At 42.3% G+C, this 20,293-nt stretch overlaps 1 protein-coding gene across 1 annotated transcript in view; it reads left to right on the forward strand.

Annotated features, from left to right (window-relative positions):
- The first annotated feature begins 6,640 nt into the window (after positions 1-6,640).
- Positions 6,641-20,293, forward strand: part of LOC149450154 (transmembrane emp24 domain-containing protein 11-like) — a 40,850-nt gene continuing 27,197 nt past the window's right edge. The window contains exons 1-2 of the mRNA XM_089692253.1: positions 6,641-6,800; positions 13,587-13,687. Coding sequence (XP_089548379.1) covers positions 6,668-6,800; positions 13,587-13,687 — 234 coding nt within the window. The 5' untranslated portion in view covers positions 6,641-6,667. The remainder of the gene's footprint in view (positions 6,801-13,586; positions 13,688-20,293) is intronic.

A 20,293-nucleotide genomic window follows, 5' to 3' on the forward strand; every position in this document is an offset into this window, starting at 1 on the left:
AAATAAGCACAACCACAAATGCTGGGAACATACAATAAATTTACATACACCCAGCCCAAAGGCTGAGACCCTTGTGCTGCATAGCACAGCGCCTCCTGATGGATGAAGGTAGTAAGTGAAGTAATTTACCTACTGGCGGGCACAACTAAGCTGCCACACCTTACCTGTTATTACCCTAAAAGAGCAGGTATCAGTGTATGGGTGTACGGTATGGGCTAGCCTGCGGTGCAGCACAACAGCTTACAATCTTACACAAATCTACAGTATTCACCCTCCCATAACTGGTCCTGTAGCACGTGCCTGAGTATTCCTTCTGAGCAAAACGCCAGACTGGCTTGAGTTTGTAGGATTTTATCAGCTCTCCAATGTGAAATGTCACTTTAAGTTGTGGAGTCCTTCCAATAATCAGTAACAACACTTGTGGCCTGACACAAACAGAGACCCTAACTAACTATAGGCCTGGACTCAGTCTCAAGGCACCAACACTGAAATGAGGTGCGTGCACGATCTTACCGACCCGGGTTTGCTTTGCATACACTGGTGACTCTGAACAGAACAAATGTCTCTCCAACAAGCATGCGGTCTTGCCATATTTGTTGCTTAGTTCCTCTGCTCTCATCAGCCTTCCTGGCAGCAATTTCATCAGCAATCCTGGTAGCAATCTCTGGTTTCTGAGGGGTGCTCTCACACCTGGATGTCATCAGATTCTCAGCTCACACGTCCCCCCTCATTCACCATTCTCCAGAACATGGCTGCTCTCTCTCCTCTGTGTGAAAACTCCACCTCTTCATGAATATAGAAATCTCTTTGCAGTCTGAGGCTGTTAGAAAAATAGTGACATCTTGTGGCTAAACTGCAGAATGTCAGTCAAAACATTTAATTTACTCCACACAAGCAGTATTCAAACAATGAGAGCTGTTTCCCCATCTCACAGCAACCTGTACACTGTGCAAAAAAATGTGGATCCACAAAATATAGCACTTTCTGAATCCTCCTCTTCACCCAGCTGCACTGAGGGTATCCCTGGGCAAGGGATTCCAATATTTAACAATGAAGTAGTCCCAGATGATAACTTGTTGGGTCTTGCACCTGACCGCATTCTCCCTTTATCTAGCCCAGGGGGTGTAGGAGTACTCACACTGTCCTGTCCTGTCAGTGTGGTGGGTTGGTAGCTACTTTCAGGCCTTTTGCTGGGCTGGTTCCTTCCCTGATGCTCAGAATGTCCTCCCTAAAGACCATGGGCAGTGGAGATTTTCCTTTCAGCATCCTGCCTATAGGTAGGCTCCCCTTTCTAGGGCCTCCTCCCAGGCTCCATACTCTAGCCTTCTCTCAATCAACCTTTCACCTGTCTCCCCTGCTGCTCCGGCATTGCCAAATTTAAGAGTTGTCCTAGGTCACCAAGCCCGGCCTCCTGCCTGGTGATTGGCCAAGGTCCCTCAAATATGCAGATCTCGGCCTTCTCCCCTCCTCTGCCCATCTTCCAGAAAGGGTGGGAGGGCTCCAGAAGCCCTGACCTGTAGAGCCTCCCAGCCTGTCCTTAGGTGAACTCACTATCTCACTCCCAGGCTGACTCATCCCAGGCTGCTACCCAGCCTCTAACAAAAATCCTACCTAGCTAACCAGGAGCGCATTACATCACTATAGAAAACTGCTTCAGATCCTCAGCAGTTTGAACCTGGCATACTGACAGTTCAGATTCCTCTCTGCCTGTGTAGTGTTTACACTGCACAAACATTGCCTGCCAACAATATGTTTGGCTGTTATCCCTGGAAAAGGCAGAATTAACAGCTTTCCTCTTCATTCTTGCTCTCAGTTGAGCAGGGGAATGATTGGGCAGAGAGAGCATGAGCAACAGACTGCTGCTAAGCACTCCTGAAATGTATGCCATCTGATCTGGGGGTGCAGTATAAAAAGTCAGGGGACAAAATGTCAATAGTGTGACAGAGATGCAGGGAACCAGTACTCCCTGTTCACTTAGCTTACTTCTGTACCACCTGTCACAACCCAAAAATAACATCTGACATGTAGCGCAGAGGCAGTGCAGGAGCAAACAGGGAACACTAGTATGTATTAGGCTGTCATTAGGTTAGGATGATCAAACAGAACTTATGCCCCCTTACATCAACTGTCCCCATCAGAGTACCTCTTGGATCAGTGGGTGCACTCTTAGAGACCTGGGAGGCACAACTAAAATCTCGGGGGGAGGGGCACAGCCCACCCCAGCACCCCCCTAGATCCCCCAGCTCTCCTTTGATCCAGGCCTGATGCTGTGTCTGGTTCAGACACGTGTGGGTAGGTGCACTGTGGTGTAGTGGCAGAGAACACTCAAATTCCAGATGCAGAACACAGAACTATATTGAAATTGAAGTTCAACAATACACAAGCCTGGCAGGAAGGCAACCCGACTGGAAGCACTCACAGGATGTAACAGCTATGGGTAGTAGCAGTAGGTCTCAGGTGTGCTGACAGTGTCCGTCTTGAGGGATTGGAATGCGGCCTGGCTAGTCTGTACCCAAATGGGGAGGCTTCCGGGAAGGATGGCATGTTCCTGCACTTTCCCTAATTGTCTGGAAGCCTTCTCTGATGCTAATCACTGTCCCTGACAGATGGGTGACCTGTTCCTCTTCTTGCCACATATAAAATGCACACCAAACCCGGGGGACAGGGTCTTAAATAGACTGGGCCTGACCCAAGATGGCTGCCATAGTCACATGGGGTGCCAGCATCCAATCAGATGCTGTTTCCCTGTGACCGAGAAGAAGAGTTAGGTTCCTCTTGACTTCTTCCTCCACCTGCATTGCGACTGCAGAGCAGAGAAGATAGACTGCACCTGCCTACACAAGGCATACAAGACAGAAAAGATTGTTCCTAAATAACAGAGGGGTTGCCTCTTACCACTCTTTGTTAAATTCCCCCATAGCTGTGTAAGCCGTGTACCGGGGTGGGCTCCCCAGGATACACTGAAGTCACGAATGAGGAAAGCAACCCCAACACCAGCTTTTGCCACAACAGAATTTTACTTAGATGTGGCAAATAAACACAACCACAAATGCTGGAAACATACAATAAATTTACATACACCCAGTCCAAAGGCTGAGACCCTTGTGCTGCACAGCACGGCGCCTTCTGATGGATGAAGGTAGAAAGTGTAGTAATTTACCTACTGGGGGGCACAAATAAGCTGCCTCACCTTACCTGTTATTATCTTGTTAAAAGAACAAGAATCAGTGTATGGGTGTAAGGTATGGGCTAGCCTGCGGTGCAGCACAACAGCTTACAATATTACATAAATCTACAGTATTCCCTCTCCTATAACTGGTCCTGTAGCACGTGCCTGAGTATTCCTTCTGAGAAAAACGCCAGTCTGGCTTGAGTTTGTAGGATTTTATCAGCTCTCCAATGTGAAATGTCACTTTAGGTTGTGGAGTCTTTCCAATAATCAGTAACAACACTTGTGGCCTGACACAAACAGAGACCCTAACTAACTAACTATAGGCCTGGACTCAGTCTCAAGGCACCAACACTGAAATGAGCTGCGTGCACGATCTTACCGACCCGGGTCTGCGTTGCATCCGCTGGTGACTCTGAACAGAACAAATGTCTCTCCAACAAGCATGCGGTCTTGCCGTATATGTTGCTTAATTCCTCTGCTCTCATCAGTCTCCCTGGCAGCAATCTCATCAGCATTCCTGGCAGCAACCTCATCAGCATTCCTGGAGCAATCTCATCAGCTTCACTCAGCTGCAGCTCTGGCCACTGTGGGACGCCCCCACACCTGGATGTCATCAGATTCTCAGCTCACACGGCCCCCCATTCACCATGCTCCAAAACATGGCTTTTCTGTTCTCTCCAACTGTGTGCAAAACCCCACCTCTTCATGAATATACAAATATCTGTGCAGTCTGAGGCTGTGTTAGAAAAACAGTGACATCTTGTGGCTAAACCGCAGAATGTCAGTCAAAACATTCATTTACTTCCTCACAAACAGTGTTCAAACAATGAGAGCTGTTTCCCCATCTCACAGCTGTTCATTACAATTCACATGATTGGCAATAATAAGTCCCAAAGAGGATGGCATAACATCCATATATCGGTCCCTAATAAGGTAAAAATATCCCATTGTTACTAATCTAACAAATTCTTAGCAGAGTTACTCTTCAAATTTGCTGACTGGATGGAGCTGTCATTTATTAGGCACAGGCTTGTCTTTGCAAAGGCAGACTTTGCAATTAGGTGAAGGTATACCCTGAGTGTGAAAAATACACATGGTAATGCTATTAGTAAGATTTATTGCAGGACTCGGTGTCTATGTTACACTATACAAAATATTTCTTCTGAGTGTAAAGAGAATTTCCTTGGAAAAACACTCCAGATTTATTATCTGTGGATGTAATGTTGCAGACTTCTGAGGGCGGGAATCCAGCTGAAATCTTCATTATAAGATGCAAGTTCTGAGAGATGAGTCTGTTTTCCCTTTTTTAGTCTAGGTGTGTTACATCCAGTACAGCTAGTGCATTGTATCTATGGATGTCCATGGGACTGCTCCAGTCACAATCACAATGGCATGGAAAGTAGAGATACCCTCAAGTTTACGTCTGACGCAGATATTGCATATTCAGTGTTTAGTGTATCCTAAACTAAAACACAGATAAAAAGTATGTGGGCGGGGCGCGCGCATCCTTGCTGACTCTTAGGCAAGCTGTAAGTCCACAGGGTTCTTGGACTACGCCAGGCAGTGTGGGCGGGGTCATCTTCGCCCTGCACGCAGGGGTAACCTTTGCTCATCAATGCCCAAGATTAGGTGGAGACTGCAATTATGTGACAAGTCTAACATTAAGGCAATTCCCAGACTCATAGTTGAGGTTTCACTGTGTGCAGCAACTTAAAGTGTTCCTCTGAAAACTACTGTCCCATGTCACTGCACACCGTAACTGATGTAAGTTGCATTAGGAGGGACGTGCTAAGCCTGCGCCTACTCCACCAGTCCAGCATACCTCTGTTACCTCACCCCCAGTAACAGAATGGAGTGGGTTCGAACACATAGCATGGACCTCAAGCATGCTCACTGGTAATTCCTTAGCTCCTTGTACCTTGTGGCCAGGTCATGGATCCCCGCAATGCTGGTTCAGATCCGCTTGCTTTTGGATACTGACCACTAGGGAGTGAGCCAGACAATGACTCCCTTGCTACTGGAGGATTTGTCACCTTACCAGGTACCACACATGACTGTTGCTTTGTGTCTTGAACTTGTACTTGTTTACTCAAAGTAGTGTAGTGTATCTGCCATAGGGCACTCATGCACCCCTTTAGCGACTTCAGATCAGGCTCAGGAAACAATTAACAAACTTTACTGAAAGTTCTGCAGCATAACAGGTTAAGTGCAAACACAGTTTAATGCATTCATCCTTAACTAGCTACTCTGAAAAAGCTTTTTAGAACACCAGCTGGTTCTCCCTTTGGCCGACCCACAGCTCACACCCTAGCACCAAAGAGGGTTAAAATGCATACAGTCTCTAAGATCCTTTAGGGATGTCTATACTAACAAGGCCCAAGAGCAGCCAGATGCCTTCCTCCATGATACCAGACCAGATCTTCAGTAGACAGCCCCTAAGTCAGCATAGCAGAACCTGGGCCTCAGCATTCTGGCTCTCAGGTCGCCCACCTGAGACCACATGGCAGTAGATGCCTGGGAGGGCAATGTGCCCTCTCCAAGGCTAGTTCAGTCTTGGACAGAAAAGAAACCAGAGCCCGTGTGCTGAAAAAATATATTGATTTACCCAGCATGCCTTCAGAGCCAGTCTCTCTGGGATAGGCTGGGACCGTATCAATATTTATGATGCTATCTGCATAACTCCACACCTATCACCCAGAAACTTCTCCAGTTTCTTGGATACAGAGGAAGCTATAGGCAGAATAGCAGCACCTGAGCAGACAGGGCAGACCTAAATAAAGGATCACAGCTCACTAAGTACTGTGGGCTAACTATGCTTTTACCTAACAATAATTACAGTCACTCTGACTCCAGAGTGATAACTAAATGTACCTATCAGAAACATAACTAATTATATCTGTCTGTCTGTCTGTCTATCCCTAGCACCTACCTAGGAGGGTGCTACATGAAAGCAGCAAATTACTAATACACAGGCAAGCTACATCTAGTGAGCTTTATGCTGTTGCTTTTTTGCCATCAAAACCTGGAATTGAGATACATATACTGCCATTGTTACTTGCAGTTAATCTGACACAAGTTAATGTTTCCACTTTGATTTCAGGTTCAATAATGTGATGTTAATTAGATTATTAATTGTATTCTGTTCTAACATACTTTTTTAATATTCAGAAATATAGTCTCATACCCTTGTCATTTGGTTCCTATACCCCCTAATATGGATACCCAGGTCTACTCCTTCTCCTTTCTGAACAAACCTAAAAAATTAAAATTTTTGTTGCAGTTGGGCTTTAACTGGTATTTTTTTTATCTTTTTCAGAATATTTCTAGCAAATTTAGATATCTTTAAAGTTTGTAATTCTAAATGTTAATAATTAACATGCAGATATCAAGCAGATGGCCTTTCCCATGAGAGTCAGTATCGTGCTGCTAGCTCATTGTGAACGCTGACCTCCATCTGTGCGTCTAGTGTGCATTTTCTTTGCTGAGACTACAGACATGTCAACACATGTAACACGTTTAGTGATCATCTTCAGTGTCTGGATGTTGACAAATGCTATGTACTATCATTCTGCAGAAAAAGAGGAGAAATGCGTCATAGAAGATCTCCCTGCTGAAATGCTGGTCACAGGTAAGAAGTTGCTACTGCCTCCATTCACAAAGCGTTAAAGAATATCTAAAGGCACAACTATTATTTTTAGTTTTAAATAGAGTTGGGAATTATTAATACTTTGTGGTTTTTTTTGCTGTCCTGTTTGGGCTATATTCCTTCTCTTCCTGTTTATTCTGTCCTAGAGCAACATTGGGAAGTGCAGAGGTGGTGGACACTTTTTGAGCAGCTACGCAAGGGCTCTCCAAGAATTAGGGGCCCATTTATACAATGTAGTAGATGTAGGATGTTTGTGTAGATGTTTGCCAGGACCCCTGCCACTGTCATGTATACCTGGACCTGTCGCATGGCTCACCAGATGTTAATGGGTGCAGTATTTTCCTTGGAGAGTATAAAAACTGAATTCACACAGGAGCCCTATGGTGACTTTGTGCACCACTGAGGAGTTGAGAAGAAATTTCTCCAAAGTCTAGGGAAATCTCCATTTAGACAGCTGCCCTTTCCCATTAGAAGATGTTCCCTAAACTCCTGCTCTGGTGACAGTTGTAAAAGTTTTGGATTTTAGATCACTACATGATTCACAAAATAAAGAAGGTGAATCTCTCCTGTGGGAACACAGACAGAAGCAGGGGCAGACTGACCATTTGGAAACTCAGGCACTGCCCGGGGTCAGTAGGGGGCCCCATGAGATGCCCCTGGTACCTTTTTCATAGGCTTTTTTGAGCTTGGGCAAGGACACAGGGACCCCATGATCCCCTGTTGCCCGGGGCCCCATGAGTTGTCAGTCTGCCCCTGGACAGAAGTAAAAATAGCATAGTACAGTGGCTAAGCTCTTAGAACTTCTGCCTGGAAGCACTTCTGCCTGGAAGCACTAGGCCTAATGGTTCAAATCCCAATCATGGCACAACCTGTACAGAGTTTGCATGTTTCCCCTGTGCCTGCATGGATTTCCTCTAGGTGCTCCGGTTACCTGCTACATTCCAAAAACATGCTGGTAGGTTAAATGGCCCTAGTATGTGTATGTATAAATGTGAGTTAGGGGCTTTAGATGATAAGCTCCTCGAGGGCAGGGACAAATGTGAATGTACAATATATTTGTAAAGTGCTGCATAAATTGTCAACGCTATACTGTATAAGTACCTATATTTATATGGGTTTCAACCAGGGGCGGACTGACCATTTGGAAACTCGGGCACTGCCCGAGGGCCCGGGGCCAGTAGGGGGCCCCATGAGATGCCCCTGGTACCTTTTTCATAGGCTTTTTTGAGTTTGGGCGAGGACACAGGGGCCCCATGATCCCCTATTGCCCGGGGTCCCATGAGTTGTCAGTCCGCCCCTGGTTTCAACAATTCCTAACTCTTTCCAAAATTGGAAAAAAGTATAAAAAATAACTCAGTGTACAGTATGCCTCCCAGAGTTATTTTGTGAATGACAAAAATGTATTTATTTATTATAGGTACTTATATAGTACCATCAATTTACATATACAGTATATTGCACATTCACATCAGTGCCTGCCCTCAACAAGCTCACAATCTAAAGTCCCTAACTGACATACATATATTAGAGCCAATTTAGACAGGAGGAAATAAACCTACCCATGCCTTTGGAGTGTGGGAGGAAACCAGAGTACCCAGAGGAAACCCATGTAGGTACAGGGAGAACATGCAAACTCTAAACAGGTAGTGTCATGGCTAGGATTTGAAATGGTGACCCTGGTGCTGCTGGGCAGGCATACTACCCACTTAGCCACTGTGCTACCCAAAAGGCAGCCTTGTCATGTATCACATAGTTACAGAATAACTTAAAGGATAAGTTCACCTTTTTTTTTCTTCAGAATTTCAGCTCCCCTATGTACCTATTACTTCTGCCTTACTCCCGGGAGAGACTTTAGGTCACAACACAGGAAGGAGTTGACCATCTGACCTCATTAGCACATACCCTGCATCATCTACCCTCCTACCTCCCACCAACTTCCAGGTGCATGACTATTAAATGAAAACCAATCAATCAGTGATCACTGTTCTAACTAAACACACAGACATCGATTTTTATTTTTCTACCTTAAAGTGTTACTAAACCCAGGACCCTGCATTCACTATATCTGGTCTCCCAGGACCCTGCATTCACTATATCTGGTCTCCCAGGACCCTGCATTCACTATATCTGGTCTCCCAGGACCCTGCATTCACTATATCTGGTCTCCCAGGACCCTGCATTCACTATATCTGGTCTCCCCGAACCCTGCATTCACTATATCTGGTCTCCCAGGACCCTTCATTCACTATATCTGGTCTCCCACAGTACACAGAACATGGAAATGCAATTATTTTAGTGAATATAAACTGCTGAATACCTTTTCTCAACAGCAGTTAGAGCAGTCTTGTGACTTCTATCAGTGTCCAGCAGAGCACATGTTAAAGCTTGTAGGAGGAGTTTTCATTTTGCTCTAGTAGGATGCAGAACCCCTGATCTCTGTCTGGACAGTGCCGATTGGCCCTGTGCCGAACACATGCACTCTCCCAAGAAAAAAAAAAACCTCAAGCAATACTCACCAAACTGAGCATGTGCAGCGTGGCTCCACATGATATGTCTTATCGGGAGATAAGAGGGGAACACTGGAAGAAGGGGAGGATCAGAGAAGACAGGATCAAACAGCTTTTTCACACAATGCAGAGAATTAACCCCTTAGGTTCCACAGTGAGTATAACAAGCATGCTTTACTGCATATACAGACTGATTTTACTCTTGTGGGTTTAGCAACACTTTAAATTCATCTTGTTTAGATCATTTGTTTGGCATAGTGTGCTGAGTGAAACAGATAACAGCCTATGTGGATAGAGCTGTAGTACTGAAAACAGGAGAATTGTGTTCTGGGTTCTGTAAATCTCACCATACACTATACAATCTGATTGTACAATCTGCTTTAGATTTACCATCAACTATGTAGCGCAAGGGCCTGTCTAATTGGATACAGAGTAATTGGGTAGATAGGTGGGTCCTCCTGCTCCACAGTTCTGGAAAATCTAAAGGAAATTGTACAATCATAATCATAGTGTATGGTCATCTTTACACAAGTACATAGGAGGGAGTGGATGGGAGCTGTCAAGCCCCGTTCACATCTCTGTGTAGCATACGTTTTTTTTTTGTGGGGGGGGCGCTTTGGAGCATTTTTGCTTGCCATACATGGGCTGCCGTACGTGCAATAATCACCACAAAGAAGCTCCTGAATTTTTTTTAAGGGTTGAGTGTGGTGCTTTTCTTACTGTAATTTGTTCATGATGCTGTTTGTTCACTAATGTTCTCTAACAAACCTCTGAGGGCTTCACAGAACAGCTGTATTTATACTGAGATTAAATTACACACAGGTGGACTCTATTTACTAACTAGGTGACTTATGAAGGCAATTGGTTCCACTAGATTTTAGTTAGGGGTATCAGTGTAAAGGGGGCTGAATACCAATGCACACCACACTTTTCAGATGTTTATTTGTAAAAAAAATGTAGAAACCCATTTATCTTTTTCCTTCCACTTCACAATTATGTACCACTTTGTGTAGGTCTATCACATAAAATCCCAATAAAATCCCTTTATGTTTTTGGTTGTAACATAACAAAATTTGGAAAATATCAAGGGGTATGAATACTTTTTCAAGGCATTTTAAGTAGTATTGATGTAAAATCAGCATACGGTACATCGCTCACAGAGGTCAGTGTGAGGACATATTTCGGTATTCAGCAAAACTCTTATATTTGCTAAGGGAACAATATGACTCCATCATCTGCATGATCCCAAGGCTGCAGAATAATTTTCATTTCACCATGAATACTGTACACACAGAACAATTGCTGGGCTACATTTCATATAACAGACTAAAAAACATTATACAATATGATGATGATGTAATCTGTATTTCAGTTAATTAACCCTTGGCAAATGTAAGATTTTGTTCCATGGGGTACTAATAATTGAAAAACATTTAAAAATGAAGGCAAATAAATTTTATTTACATACTTACATGAATTTAAAAACTCATTTGCTTTAATATATTTGCTTGATGGTCACTGTAAAAATGAAAGATGTATTTCATATAGTGTTTTAACCTCCTTAGCGGTTTTCCCGAGTGTAGCTCTGGGTAAAATTTGAGTACCAAGAGCGGTAACCCCGAGCTACACTCGGGCTTACCATGCGGCGTTGCTCAGGGGGTCCCTGCAGCACTTACCTTGTCCTTCACTCCCGCGATGTGTCCCCTGCAGCGTCCCCGGCCATCTCCTCCGGCTGATTCCGGCATCCGGCTTCCGTGTTCCAGTCCCTGTGACGTCGGGACGGCGGGGAATTTGAAATTTTTTAAAAATGACATTTTTACTGTCATTGCTGTTTCAATGCATTTCACATATATTTTGTCCCTACTGCTTTGTCCTGTGCCCTGCCTGCATTTTGACTGTTCTTTCTGCCTGGAAACTTAGAAAAGTCCATGGCGTCCAAGAAGCGTCCCTTTACGTCAAAAGCGGTTTTAGACCAGCGATAGTAAATCAGAACCACTTGCAGAATTGAGTGATAATGATTCGTGGGGAAATTCGTCATCAGACACTGAAAACGATTTTGTGACTTTGCTCAGCGATGTGCGAATTTGCCTCTGTATTTCAAATTTCAGTGTTTTTGATTTGATTATATTATTGAATTAAATTTATTATTAATATATTATTATTTTTTATGATTATTTATTAAATTATAATTTATGATTTCATGTTTTAAGTTTTATCCTACCCGGGATGTTTACTAGACTCTTGTTCGGACAGATTTCAGTGAGTTATTCCTAAAAATTACAGCCTACAATAAAAAACTACATATTTCCATGTAAAAAAATGGTACCACTTTCAGCACAAAAAATCGGAAAGAATCATACCGCCGAGGAGGTTAAAAAAGGCCCCAGTCTGTTAGAATCCACAATATTCCATCCTCCTCCATCAACCTCAATCCCAGTTCCCCAGGGGATACATCTAGAGTCACTTAATGTGCAGGCAGTTGACCTACGATTGCTCAGTTAAGTATCTGATCAATCACATTGTGAAATTGGAAGATGTTGATTGGGACTCATCACTCATTGCAGTGAGTCCACATACAGGAAGGAAGTGGAGAATCTGGAAGTCTTGTGCAAAGCTAGCAATCAACGTAAAGAAGACAAAGGATAACTGTGCACTTTAGGAAGACTGGCACCCCTCCTCTCTACATCAGTTGTGAAGCTGTTGAGATGGCAATTTTTTTTACTTATTTGGTAGGGCACATGACCTCACCTGGGCAACCAATACAGCCAGCATAGTGAAAAAGGCCTATCAACTTATTGAGAAGATTGATGTGTGATGGCCTTGGTACTTCAGAACTCATCTCCTTTTATAAGTGTGCGGTGGAGAGCACCCTTACTTTTGGTGTTACTGTTTGGTTTGGTAATTACTCTGCTGTGGATAAACAGACACTGCAGTGAGCAGATTATTGGCAGCAATATGCCCACTATCAGAAATATTTACAACAGCAAGTATAGGAAGATGGCCCTCAATATAGTGAGGGATTTTTCCCATCCTGCTTATGGACCCTCCTTGCAACCTCAACACTAACTGAATCCTCACAACAACCCTCCCTGTAAGCTTAGCACCTTCAGAAAAGCTCAACCCAGACACTAATGATGGGTAAACACACTTGAAGGATCTTGGGCAGGAGGGTGCCAGCAACAGAGCAAATTTTCATCAGAACATGGCCAAAATTCACTCCGTATATGGCCACTTAACCCTAGCATTGTGCCTCAACCCCCTGGAAGCTTAACCTTCACTTTTTGCCTACTTAGAATCTTCATACATACATTGTACTCATATATAAAAGAAGAAACACTGCTTTTAACATTTAAAAAAACTGATTTGCAATGGTTGCATATTTGCCTTGGTTATGTACAAACAAAAAAAAAAAACAACAGATAGCAAAAAGGTGCAAAGGCCTAGTGCATCTATAGCATGTTATTAGGAGGTAAGAGATACAAATTGCACTCACAAACCAAAATTGAATGGTAGCGTATCATAAAAGCAAAAACTAGAGGTCTATCTTCCAGCCTCATAGGACCAAACGGAACCAGCTGACTTGTTTTGGGGGACAGGCCCTCCTCCTCAGAACAAAGACCCAATGCAAAAGCTGGTTCTGTCATCTATTTGGTCCAATGAGGCTGGAGGGTGGACTTCTGGTTTCTGCATTTATGATACACTACCATTCAGTTTTGGTTTGTGAGTACATTTTGTATCTTTTATCTTTTACTAAAGTGCTGTAGATAATGCACTAGGCGTTTGCGCTCTTTTGTTTTTTGTTGTTTGTACAGTTCAAGATTCCCAGATATGAGGAGGACAGCATCACCATATTCATCCAGTCACAGCTGCACAGTGGTCACTGCATTTGCACATCTTCTGTCTAGTTTCTCTGTGAATTCTGAGTTCTAAAGTGTCAGGTTTTAGTGTTCCATTGCATGCTTTGGTTATGTTTATACTGAGATATCGCTTAGAGGTACATATATTTTACACTGAATTATTCAAAAAGAAAAACAAATTTTAAATACTAGTCTTACATTAGAGGATGGGTAACTGTCATTGAGGTCATTATGAGAAAAACACGTTAATGTCATGAGACCCTCTCCTAACCTGTCCAGTCTGCATGTGCCAAGTATAAGCACTCTGCTTTTGCAAAGCTGAAGGTTTTGTCTACTTTTTCCTTCAAGCTTTATCTCTACTAGGCCACATCTAAACCCCACTGTGCTTTTTATTCTCTGATAAGGTCGTTATAAGATACAAAAGTGGGACATGGCCCAACATGACTTCCTTCCATCTGCTCCTGGCCTTGGAATGATTGTGACTGTTAAGGCTCCAAATAAAGAGGTAAATGCTATAATATACAGTAATTTTCACTTTGCTTTTTCACACGTGCTTTTATTTTACATAACTTGCTAAGGACTTCCACTTTGCGGGTCTGAAATATTTAATGTAAGGTAAAGACCCAATTTTAACAATACTGAGTACCAAAGAGGCAAGTATTTGTTTCAATTGACCTAATGGTAAGTTCCTATTGGAACGGGGAAAAATAATAAGGCATTCAGGCCAAAAAAGACTTACCAACCCATTTATAAAATGTGTGCAAAGTTTTACGAGTAAGCCTGACCTTGCCACCAAACTACCAAAGTCAAAGTGCATTTAATATATCTCTGGAATACATGCATATTTCTCCATGTTTTATTGCATAAAAAACACTGCAAGTAGAGAAAAATAACTGTTGATATGCAGGAATTATAGTGCTACTTTCCTCCCTGACCTGACAATACAGCTTTGAATTGCTAACCATGCGGCAGGGTGTAGATAAGGGGGGGGTCAGGTGGGTTCAATACCCCCCCCCATAGCGCCCTGTCCAAGTGGTGCTGCACCGCTTGTCAAGTGCTTGCTCTACCCTCAGCTACAGAGGAGACGGATGGAACTTCCTCCTACAGACCTGCTCACAGTACCTCGCCTACCAGCTTTCACATTTGGCTGTGAGGTGCACTGAGAACCAGAGTGGATTCTGCTGCAAGGGGGTAAAGAGCTTGATTTAATGTTGGGAAGGTGACTGGGGACCCAGATGTAAGGAAGGGGACTCTGGGGAGCCTGATGTAAGAAGGGGGAGCTGTATGGACCTTGATATAAGGAGGGGAGTTCTGGGGACCCTGAAGAAAGGAGGGGGGGTTTGGGGACCCTGATGTAAGGAGGGGGGTTCTGGGGATCCTGAAATAAGTAAAAGGGCTCTGGGGACCCTGATGTAAGGAGGGGGAGCTTTGGGAACCCTGATGAAAGTAGGGGAATCTCTGGGGACCCTGATGTAAAATGGGTGTGACTCTGGGGATCCTTACATAGTTACATAGTTAGTCTGGCTGAAAAAAGACAAAAGTCTATCCAGTTCAACCATTAAAGAAAAAAAAAAGTTCTAATCCTATACCCACAGTTGATCCAGAGGAAGGCAAAAAAACCCAGCAAACCATGATCCAATTTGCTCCTGCAGGGGAAAACATTTCTTCCTGATCCCCCGAGAGGCAATGGGATATTCCCTGGATAAACTTTACCTATTAATGTTAGTATCCAGTTATATTCTGTGTATCCAAGATGGAATCCAGGCCTTTTTTAAAGCAATCCACTGAGCTAGCCAGAACCAACTCTTGAGGGAGTCTATTCCACATTTTCACAGCTCTTACTGTGAAGAAACCTTTCCGTGTTTGGAGATTAAATTTCTTTTCCTCCAGACGTAAAGAGTACCCCTTGTCCTCTGTGATGACTTCAAGGTGAATAACTCTACACCGAGTTCACCATATGAACCACTTTATACATGTTGATCATATCCCCCCTTAATCTCCTCTTCTCATGAGAGAATAAATGCAGTTCCTCTAATAGTTCCTCATAGGTGATCTCCTCCATGCCTCGTATCAGTTTGGTTGCCCTTCTCTGCACTTTCTCCAGCACCCAATGTTCTTATTGTGAATTGGTGCCCAAAACTGAACTGCATATTCCAGATGAGGTCTTACTAATAAGTGAAATTAGAGGAATGCGCTAAATGAACATATCACTAAATAAATAACAGAAAAAAAAATGTGAAAAAGTGTTGATAAATAAATAAATAAATGTCCAAAAAATAAATGTCCAAAAAATATATCTCCAAAAAATATTTTGCAAATCAAATAGTGTCCACACCGTGTCAAATCCACCACCAAAGAAGTTTGATCACTCACCAGAACTCGATGCTGATCAACAATTGGACCAGCAAAAAACACTTTTGCTCTGGGAGCAGTAGATATCAATTAAGTTCTTGGATGCAATACTCTGCAAACAACTGATATCCTATAGGATGAGTCACCACCATTCAAAGCTATGGATAATTTCCAGGGGTATATATCATCTCTAAATCGTATATCTCCGTATCATTGGGACCATGTTCAAAGATAAAAGGAAGAGATCATAGTGCAACAAGCTTCAAATCATTTAAAAGCTTTAATGTATAAATAACACTCACATTTTAAGGTGTCTATGCTAACACCAGTTTCATGGGCATTGATTCAAGCAACAGTATGTAGGCACACCACCGTACACCACGGATCCTCTACTCGTAGACCCAGCGCTTATTCCCAGATGTCGGCATCCAGTAGGCCACGCCCTACGCGTTTCGTCACCAACGACGTCCTCACTTTTTTTTTTCTGTTATTTATTTAGTGATATGTTCATTTAACGCATTCCTCTAATTTCTCTTATTTGGTCAAAAAATTTATATGAGTTTTTTGAAGTGGGAATTTGCTGCTTTAGTTTTTTAGGGTGTGGCGCTTTTCTAACAATACTTTGAGGTCTTACTAATGATTTGTACAGGGGTAATATGATATCTCTCTCTCTGGAGTCTATACCTCTCTTAATACAAGAGAGGATTTTGCTCGCTTTAGAAACCGCAGCTTGGCATTGCATGCCATTATTAAGCTTCTGATCTACCAGAACCCCCAGATCCTTCTCCACCATTGATCCCCCCAGTTGTACCCCCCTAGTATGTATGATGCATGCATATTCTTAGCCCCCAAGTGCAGAACCTTACATTTATCAACATTAAACCTCATTTGCCACATAGTTGCCCAATTACACAGAGCATTGAGGTCGGCTTGTAAGTTGGAGACATCCTGTAAGGACGTTATTCCACTGCACAGCTTGGTGTCACCTGCAAAGACTGAAATGGGATTTTAATCCCTGACCCTATATTGTTTATAAATATATTAAAAAGTAAGGGTCCCAACACTGAACCTTGGGGAACAATGCAGAAGAGCTGAAGGCCGCTATTGAAGCATCCTGGTCTTCCATAACACCTCAGCAGTGCCACAGGCTGATAGCTTCCATGCTATGCCACATTGAGGCAGTAATTGCTGCAAAAGGGGCCCAAACCAAGAACTGAGTACATATGCATGCTTATACTTTTCAGAGGTCTGATATTGTTCCATATACAATCCTTGTTTTATTGATTGCATGTAATATTCTAATTTTCTGAGATTGTGGATTTGGGGTTTTCATGAGCTGTAAGCCATAATCATCACAATTATGACAAATCACGGCTTGAACTATCTTGCTTTGCATGTAATGAGTCTATTTCATATATTAGTTTTACCTTTTAAGTTGCATTACTGAAATAAAAGAACTTTTGCACGATATTCTAATTTTTTGAGCTTCACCTGTAGGTTTTAAAATTTGTGCCCTTTAACTGTTCCTGCAGTACCATTACTCCAGTCAATTTCCATGTAGTTAAAATCCCCCATTATTATCACTGTCCCAGCCCTTGCAGCCCTTTCAATCTGTGGGAGGAGCTGAGTCTCCTCCTCCTCATTAACACTGGGAGGCATATAACAAACTCCAATGATTACCTTTGTAGTACGCACCCCCATGTGCAGTTCCACCCATAATACTTCAGCCTCATCACACTCTCCATCAACTAGATCCTCTTTCACACTCTCTCTGAGATCACTTCTCACATAGAGACAGACACCACCACCTTTCCTATTTACCCCGTCTCTCCGAAAGGGAACATAGCCAGGACTATTAATGGCCCAGTCATGTGAAAAATGAAGCCAAGACTCAGCAATACTAATTCCTGATGTAAGGAAGGGAGGAAAGGAGCACTGGGGACCCTGATGTAGAGTGGGGGTGACTTTGGGGATCCTGATGTAAGGAAGGAGGCTCTGGGGACCCTGATGTAATGGGGGTGTCTCTGGGGACCCCAATGTAAAGGGGCAGAGTTCTGGGGACCCTTTTGTAAGGGGGTGATTCTGGGGACCCATATGTTAGGTGGGGTGACTCTGGGGATCCTGATTTATTAACGGGGGGCTCTGGGGACCCTAATTTAACAATTTCAATACTGGGCATTTTTACCCCCTTCCTGCCCAGGCTGATTTTCAGCTTTCAGTGCCGTCACATTTTAAATGACAATTCCTTGGTCATGCAACACTGTACCCAAGCTAAATATTTATACTTTTGTTCAAACAACTAGAGCTTTCTTTTGGTGGTAGTTAATCACCAATATTTTTTTGTTTTTTGCTAAATAAATGAAAGACCAAAACTTTTGGAAAAAAACACATTTTTTCTTTGTTTCTTTTATAAAATTTAGCAAATAAATAATTGTTCTTCATATATTTAGGCCAAAATGTATTCTGCTAATTTCTTTAGTGAAAATAACCCAATTCTGTGTTTCTTAGTTATTTTTTAGTCACCAGTGCAGTACAACATCATCATATAACTGGTGTGGCAGTGATCAGGGACACTGACTGGTGACAGTATGAAAAAAAAATGTATCTTATTTTTTTACATTTTTTTTATGATTTTTTTTTACACTTTGGTGAAACTAACTCAATTCTGTGTTTATTATTTAGTCTGTAGGAAAGTTTTAAAGTCCACAAACTATGGTATATATCTGAAAATCAATCAATCCTGATGTACTGATGGCAGTGATCTAATTTCTTGAGGCCCAAAAATGCCAGGACAGTACAGATATCCCCCAAATTACCCCTTTTTGGAAAGCAGACAGTCCAAGATATTTAGTAAGAGGCAAGAAGGCAGAAGATGTAATCTGTTGTCATAATTTCTTGGAAGATGAAGAAATTTTTTTTTACATTTTTTAGTCACCAGTGCTGTACAACATCATCATATAACTGGTGTGGCGGTGATCAGGGGCACTGACTGGTGACAGTATCTTATTTTTATTTATAAAAAAACTGCAAGATGCAAAATCTCCTGCAGCTCTGCATAGAAACCAATCAGCTTCCTGATTTTTCATCAACACTTAATTGAACAAACTGAAGTTTGAAGCTGATTGGGTACCACAGCTGCACCAGATTTTGCACTCTCCAGTTTGAGTAAATCAACCCCATTATCTTGTACATTACATAGTCTTTACCATAGTGTTCATTGTCCCAGCAGTTGCTGGTTTTAATGAAATTCTTCTTTAACCATTTCCATACCGGGCACTTTTACCCCCTTCCTGCCCAGGCCAATTTTCAGGTTTCAGCGCTCTCACACTTTGAATGACAATTGCGCGGTCATACAACATTGTACCCAAACTAAAATTTTATCATTTTCTTCACACAACTAGAGGCACTGGGGTTTTTATTTTTTGCTAAATTAACAAAAAAAGACTGAAAATGTTAAAAAAAAAACAAGTTTTTCTTTGTTTCTGCTATAAAAGTTTACAAATAAATAATTGTTTTTCATAAATTTAGGCCAAGATGTATTCTGCTACATGTCTTTGTTGAAAATAACCCAAATTAGGATGTATTCTTTAGTTTGTAGGAAAGTTATAGAGTTCACAAACTATGGTATATATCTGAATATTGATCAATCCTGAAGTACTGACAGCCAATCTAATTTCTTGAGGTCCAAGAATGTCAGAACAGTACAGATATCCCCCAAATGACCCCTTTTTGCAGAGTAGACAGTCCGACGTACTTCATAAGAGGCATGGCGAGTTTTTTGAAGTTGTATTTTTTTTGTCATAATTTTTCGGAAAATGAAAAAATTAAAAAAATTATTTTCACTATTTTTTTTTTGCATACTGTCACCAGTGCAGCACAGCGTCATCATATAACTGGCATGGCGGTGATCATGGACACTGACTGGTGACAGTATATAAAAAAAAAAAATTATAATTTTTTTTATATTTTTAATTCTTTTTTTTAAGATTTTCTTTTCATATTTCACTATGACCAAAGTAGTACAATGTTACCATAGTAAAATTGTACTACTTTGGGGAAGTGATCAGTATATATATATATTTTTTTTACACAATTTGCTTATAGCAAAGAATTACTTTGCTATAAGCAAGCATTTACCTGAATGACATCGATTCATTCAGGATTTTTTTTTTTTTTTTTGTGCTTAGCTGTGATTTGGCCACAGCTAATCACATGACACAGCTGGGCTGTGATTGGCCCAGCTTGTGCATGTGATCGCTGTGACCATTCACAGCTAGACATACTAGTATACAATGGATTGCATGAATGAAGCCATCCATTGTATACAACTGTCATGTGACTTGTTGTGATTGGTCACAGCAGGTCACATGGTACCGGCAACAGGGCCGGTACTCAGATCTGTAATCAGCCGTGTCCGAGGTACACGGCCGGTGACAGATTGCGCCGCTGCACGGCTTTGCTGGCATGCAAACTGCGCATGCTCGAAAGGACGCCATATGGCGTCCACCCGGAAAAGTGAGGGTTTTTGCCGGCCGCCATTCGGCCATAGGCTGGGCGGGAAGAGGTTACGGTAGGCTCAGACAGACAAAGTGATCACTTGTGCGTCTGTGTGCAGAAAAGCATATGGGATGGAAATGTTTAATTTAAAAAAAAACAAAAAACAAAACGATCCCTCGTACTGAGGTTTACATTTATCCCCGAGATTGTCACTTGTGACATGTTAAGTAGAAGTATTTTGTGGGTTCAAGGTCTGTGGTAA

Source organism: Staurois parvus, unplaced genomic scaffold, assembly GCF_062004578.1.
Source record: "Staurois parvus isolate SC_StPar_1 unplaced genomic scaffold, SC_StPar_1.0 ptg000581l, whole genome shotgun sequence".
Taxonomy (NCBI): Eukaryota; Metazoa; Chordata; class Amphibia; order Anura; family Ranidae; genus Staurois; species Staurois parvus.